The sequence below is a fragment of the Bison bison genome, unplaced genomic scaffold (genome assembly GCF_000754665.1).
Source record: "Bison bison bison isolate TAMUID 2011002044 unplaced genomic scaffold, Bison_UMD1.0 scf7180017858353, whole genome shotgun sequence".
NCBI classification, from domain to species: Eukaryota; Metazoa; Chordata; class Mammalia; order Artiodactyla; family Bovidae; genus Bison; species Bison bison.
In genome coordinates this window covers 6,442-12,081 of record NW_011488926.1, presented here as the reverse complement: position 1 = coordinate 12,081, position 5,640 = coordinate 6,442, and the positions used below count along the sequence as shown (strand labels likewise).

General features: G+C 49.5%; 1 protein-coding gene across 2 annotated transcripts; it reads left to right on the top strand.

Moving 5' to 3' along the window:
• The first annotated feature begins 1,513 nt into the window (after nucleotides 1–1,513).
• Nucleotides 1,514–5,361, top strand: LOC105005218 (antigen-presenting glycoprotein CD1d-like). 2 transcript variants are annotated; one of them, XM_010863142.1, is made up of 5 exons: nucleotides 1,514–2,173; nucleotides 2,444–2,722; nucleotides 3,434–3,712; nucleotides 4,465–4,564; nucleotides 4,661–5,361. In XM_010863142.1, the coding sequence occupies exons 1-5, from the start codon at nucleotides 1,606–1,608 to the stop codon at nucleotides 4,680–4,682; spliced, it is 1,248 nt and encodes a 415-aa protein (XP_010861444.1). In that variant the 5' UTR covers nucleotides 1,514–1,605; the 3' UTR covers nucleotides 4,683–5,361. The 2 variants fall into 2 exon arrangements, with proteins under 2 accessions (XP_010861444.1, XP_010861436.1); XM_010863134.1 differs by lacking the exon at nucleotides 4,465–4,564 and having other exon boundaries at nucleotides 1,518–2,173; nucleotides 4,661–5,279.
• The last annotated feature ends 279 nt before the right edge of the window (nucleotides 5,362–5,640 follow it).

Below are 5,640 nucleotides of genomic sequence, written 5' to 3'. Positions count from 1 at the left end.
CTTATACAGCCTAACTAAGACAATTTATTTAAGTTCCCTAACAGCAGGACGGGAGAAGGCAATGGCACCCCACTCCAGTACTCTTGCCTGGGAAACCCCACGGACGGAGGAGCCTGGTGGGCTGCAGTCCATGGGGTCGCTTAGAGTTGGACACAACTGAGCGACTTCACTTTCACTTCACACTTTTATGCATTGGAGAAGGAAATGGCAACCCCTCCAGTGTGCCTGGAGAATCCCAGGGACGGGGGAGCCTGGTGGGCTACCGTCTATGGGGTCGCACAGAGTCGGACACGACTGAAACGACTTAGCAGCAGCAGCAATTAGCTGGACAATTAAGAGAGGATGCTGGGCCCTGTCCAGAGCACATATTTCTCAAAGTTAGGAGACCTCCCAGACCATACATGTGCAGAAAAGGCTCCTTGGAGGCCAAAGGAGAGTTATGTCAAGGGTTGTTCTACCCAGATGCCTTTTCAGTAAAATCCATCTTGGCTAAGAGATGCATGCTCACACATGGGAGGATCTTGAAATATACCAAATATGGACTGTGAAACAGGCTAATTAAAATGATTGGCCAAAGGAAAAGTGGAAGAAATGCCCTTTATTATAAAAGTTATTCAAACTGCCAGGAGGGTGAGACTCAGTGACTCTCTCCTTGAGTCGTATTCTCCCTGTTGTACTGTCCTTTTTTCCTCTCAATAAATACCATACTTGCTTCACTACATTGTTTCTTTGTGGGAATTCTTTTCTGCAAAGCTGAAGGCCAGGGCCCTTGTCACTGATCACTGGTCTACTAGCTAGGATCTGGTGTTCTCACCGCTGCAACCCAACCTCAGTCTCTGGTTGGGAATCCAAGCCCTTTGGGAGCTGTTGCAGGCTGAGATCACCCTGACCGGGGATCCAACCAACACCCCTTGCATTGCAAGGTGGATTCCTAACCACTGGATCACCAGATCAGATCACCAGAGACATCCCTTATTATTTTATCATTAACATGATGTTTGCACTCCTAGACATTTTGGAAAACAAAAAATGTAAAACAAATTAAATCTTCCATAATCCCTTTCTAGAGACATCCATTGCTTGCCTCCCACTCAAAAACTTTGTTTTTAAAAACATGGTAGACGTTATACCATAGATACAACTTTATGTCCTGTTTTAAAACTTAAATAGTAGTTGTAAAGTTTTTTCCACGTATCTATCTGTAACTCTATGTTGTAAAAAGAGATTTAGACAAGCCGGTTGTGAAAAACATGATACTTAAGTGAGTGGCTGTGACCACGGCTCTTCGCAGCTCAGATAGCTAATGAGAGGGACCACCTGGCAGATGAAACAGGGATCCCTGGACTGAGGGGGTTGGAAGCAAGTCCCGGGAGAGTCAGAATGGGCGTCCTGCCTGCCTCCAGGCTTAAGAATTGGCTAGCAACAGGGTCAAGTTCAGGCTTTCGGGAGCCCAGGAAACCCTGGGTGTGTGGGCTGTCGTTGGGGAAGGACGGAGGAGGTGGGGGGTGGGGCGGAGATTCGAGGTCCGAGAGCAGAGCTAGGAAGTGGGGTGCTGGCTGTTTCTGTTCTTCTGGGGGCTTCCGCAGACTTGGCGGAGTTTTGAGAATGAGTGGAACTGGGCTGAGGGCAGAGAGAGGGAGCCGAGCAGGGAAAGGGGACGACGCTCGCGGCGGGCGGGCGGAGACTGATGCACCTCGCAAAGCCGGGAGCTTGATCCACCAGCCCGAGAACCTGCTACTCCCTGCCTTCAGCTGCTTGGCCCCTGGAGACCGAGCTCGATTCAGAGCGAGCAGACATAACCCTTTCTTCCCAAACCTAACTGTTTGTTTCTTTCTTTTTTTCTTCCTTGTCCCTTCTGTGCTCTCCCTCCCGTTTCCCCGGCTCCTCCGATCTGTATTCTCTCCAGCCCCGCACTTGCCTTTCTCCTTCCGCGGCCTCCAGATCTCCTCGTTGGCCAACAGCAGCTGGACACGCACGGACTGCCTGGGGTGGCTGGGGGAGCTGCAGCCCTATACTTGGCGCAATGAGTCGGACACCATCCGCTTCCTGAAGCCTTGGTCTCGGGGCACATTCAGCGACCAGCAGTGGGAGCAGCTGCAGCATACATTTCTGGTTTATCGCAGCAGCTTCACCAGGGACATCTGGGAATTCCTCAAAAGGCTGCACGCTGAATGTGAGCTGAGGGATGGGATTGCAGAGGGGACAGTGGATTCTGAAGCCCAACCGGGAGGTTCTGGCCCCACGTGATTGTCTCCTCTCTCCCTTTTGAGTCCCACTTCTGCCTGAGAGGTCCCAGCTTGAGTCCTCAAAATACCCCTTGTTCATCCCGCTGCAGGTCATCCATTCTCATTTACATGAACTTTGGGGTCCCTAGTATAACCCTCACACCAATTTCTTCAACTCCTTTCAGTCTTCATAGATTTCTTTCCATTCCTCTCCTCAGTACCTCTTGAGATCCAGGGATCTGCAGGATGTGAGTTGCTTCAGGGGAACACCTCAGAAAGCTTCTTACGTGCAGCATTTCAAGGAAGGGATGTCCTGAGTTTCCAAGGAATGTCTTGGGTGTCAGCCCCAGATGCCCCGCCTTGGGTCCAGGAGGTCTGCAAGGTGATCAATCTGGACCAAGGGACCAAGGAAACAGTGCACTGGCTCCTCCATGACATCTGCCCCGAGTTGGTCAGAGGCCTCTTGCAGACCGGGAAGTCCGAGCTGGAGAAGCAAGGTCAGCCTGCCTTTGTCACCTCCTGCCCTCCACTCCACTCTGGGGCTCCATCTGGGGTTTTCATTCCAGGGTTCACATCCTTTTAAGCATCACGGGAAGAAGAGGGGATGGATAAGGTGTGAGGGTATTTAAACTCTCAACAGACATTAACTAGGTACCTTTTGGGTTCCATGAATTGAATTAAATAAACCCTGGGGGTCAGTCAGGATCTGTGCTTGAGGAGGGAGAGAAGCAGATGAACAGTTAAAGCAGTGTCCTGGTGGCTCAGATGGTAAAGAGTCTGCCCACAATGCAGGAGACCCGGGTTTGACCCCTGAGTTGTGAAGATGCCCTGGAGAAGGAAATGGCAACCCCCTCTAGTACTCTTGCCTGAAAAATTCCGTGTACAGGGGAGCCTGGTGGGCTACTGTCCAAGGGTTGCAAAGAGTCAGGCATGACTGGGTGACTAACACTTAGAAACTTGCTACGTATGTTACAGCTGAACACAGGGTGCTCTGGGAGTACAGAGTAGGGGCATTTATCGGAGACTGGACCAGGGAAGGGAATGGGGATCGGGGAAGGCTTTCCTGGAGAAGCTAATACAATCGGATTGAAACGGTGGGAGTTCATCTCCAGAGGTAGAATTATAGGACTGATGAGCCTGCTGTGAAGTCCAGAGCCTCTGATGTGGAGTCTTCACTCTAAGATGTCTCATTCTGCTATCGAATACAGTGAAGCCGGAGGCTTGGCTGTCCAGTGGCCCCAGTCCTGGGCCTGGCCATCTGCTGCTGGTGTGCCACGTCTCAGGATTCTACCCAAAACCTGTGCGGGTGATGTGGATGAGGGGCGAGCAGGAGGAGCCTGGCACTCGGCAAGGAGACGTCATGCCCAATGCCGACTCGACTTGGTATCTGCGAGTAACCCTGGATGTGGCGGCTGGGGAGGCAGCTGGCCTGAGTTGCCGAGTGAAGCACAGCAGTCTAGGAGACCAGGACATCATCCTGTACTGGGGTGAGAAGGAACTGGGGCTCAGCTGGGGATGGGAAGAGGTGGTCCTCAAGCACAGAGGGAGGGCCTAGGGAAGGGGAGGGAAATGACACACCTTGGATGGAGGAAATGAAGCCCCAGCCAGGAGTGATAGAAGGAGGGGATTCTCAAAGGGGAGTAACAAAGATCTGAACTCAACAAGGATTGAGACAAGGTGTTCCCTATTCAGGAAAGAACAGACTAAAATCCCCTCAGTTCCAGAAATAGGTGGCAAGTGCAGAATGCTAGGAAGATTTGTTCCCCAGAGGAGGCAACTGGGGACTTTGAAAGACAGGGTAAAAAAGATAGCTGAGGTTTGTTGAGTGCTTTCTCGGTGTGAGCTGAACACTCTGCATACAGCAGAGGATGTATGAACAATCATCCCAGCTGTCCTTTGAGCAGGTACTATTGTTTTCATGTTACAGATGAGAAATTGAGGCGAAGCCAGGTCAGCCTGTCTGAGTCTCATCATTAGAAAGTGGAAGAGCTGGATTTAGACTCAGGTTTGGACTAGCTGTGAAACTAGTGCCTTGCTCCATATGAGTACGAGCATATGCTGAAGTGAATTGTAGATGTCCAGACCCCAAGAAAAGATGGGGCGTCTAAAAACTTCAGAGGAATACAAGTGGGCACATTAAACAGGACAAGAAATAAGCATCTGGCATGCTCACATGTGCTTATAGTAGGGGATATATGCAGATTCCCAGACTGAGACACATCCTGTGTCCCCCACACAGATGGGAACCGTGTCTCCAGGGGCTTGATTGTTGCCCTGGTACTACTGGGGTTCGTCCTTCTGTTTGTTGGAGGCTTAGTCTTCTGGTTTAGGAAGCACCGGTAAGTCTCTCCTTTCCATCTCCTCCCTACCTCAACCCCTCTGCCCAGGTTTTCTCCTCTTCCCTTTTCCTTAATGGTCTCTGTTTTCTCTCACAGCCGCTATCAAGATATCCCGTGACTCTCCTCACCACACCTATCTGTCTGGACTTCAGGATCTCAGGGCTTTAGCCCTCAGAATTTGAGGGTTACCTTGAAGAAGCGGAGAACAGGCAGCTCTTGTCACACATTTTGAACATTTTATCTAAGAAGTTTTAAGTATGTTTTTTTTTCTTTTAGTATACTGCAAGTGTATATGTCCAAATAGTTCCGTAAAAAACAGAAGTGCAAACTCAGATACCTATCAGGGACAAGCAGATAAAGGCTGCAGTGTAACTGTGTGGTCATTATTTGAATGATGGAATATGCAGTCAACTGGAAGATCCTTTTCCTGTTCCAAGGAAGCAAGTGCAACTGTTCCTTGTGAAGTATAAAGTAAGACTTTGGCTTGGCTGTAACCCACCTTTTTTTCAAGAAAAACAGGTCTAGCATTATATGTGAACAAGCCTATGTTAGCGTGTTGATAGAAACCTTTACAATATGTGGGGTGTTGTTCAGTGGCTCAGTCTGTCTGACTCTTTGCGACCCTATCAGTTCACTTCAGTTGCTCAGCATACCAGGCTTCCCTGTGCTTCGCCATCTTCTGGAGCTTACTCAAACTCATGTCCATTGAGTCAGTGAAGCCATCCAACCATCTCATCCTCTGTCGTCCCCTTCTCCTCCCGCCTTCAATCTTTCCTCGCATCAGGGTTTTTTCTAACAAGTCAGCCAAAATATTGGAGCTGCACCTTCAGCATCAGTCCTTCCAATGAATATTTCCGGTTGATTTCCTTTAGGATTGACTGGTTTGATCTCTTTGCAGTTCAAGGGACTCTCAAGAGTCTCCTCCAACACCACAGTTCAAAACATCAATTCTTCGGCACTTACCCTTCTTTATGGTCCAACTCTCACATCCATACATGACTACTGGAAAAACCATAGCTTCGACTAGATGGACCTCTGTTGGCGAAGTAACGTGCTTACTTTTTAATATGCTGTCT

Excerpts from the sequence above, each read along its gene's own strand:
- LOC105005218 (XM_010863142.1), top strand. The coding sequence starts at position 1,606 with ATGAGTGGAACTGGGCTGAGGGCAGAGAGAGGGAGCCGAGCAGGGAAA. Across the intron at positions 2,723-3,433 it reads GTCCGAGCTGGAGAAGCAAG|TGAAGCCGGAGGCTTGGCTG; the intron begins GTCAGCCTGCCT and ends TATCGAATACAG. Across the intron at positions 3,713-4,464 it reads GGACATCATCCTGTACTGGG|ATGGGAACCGTGTCTCCAGG; the intron begins GTGAGAAGGAAC and ends TCCCCCACACAG.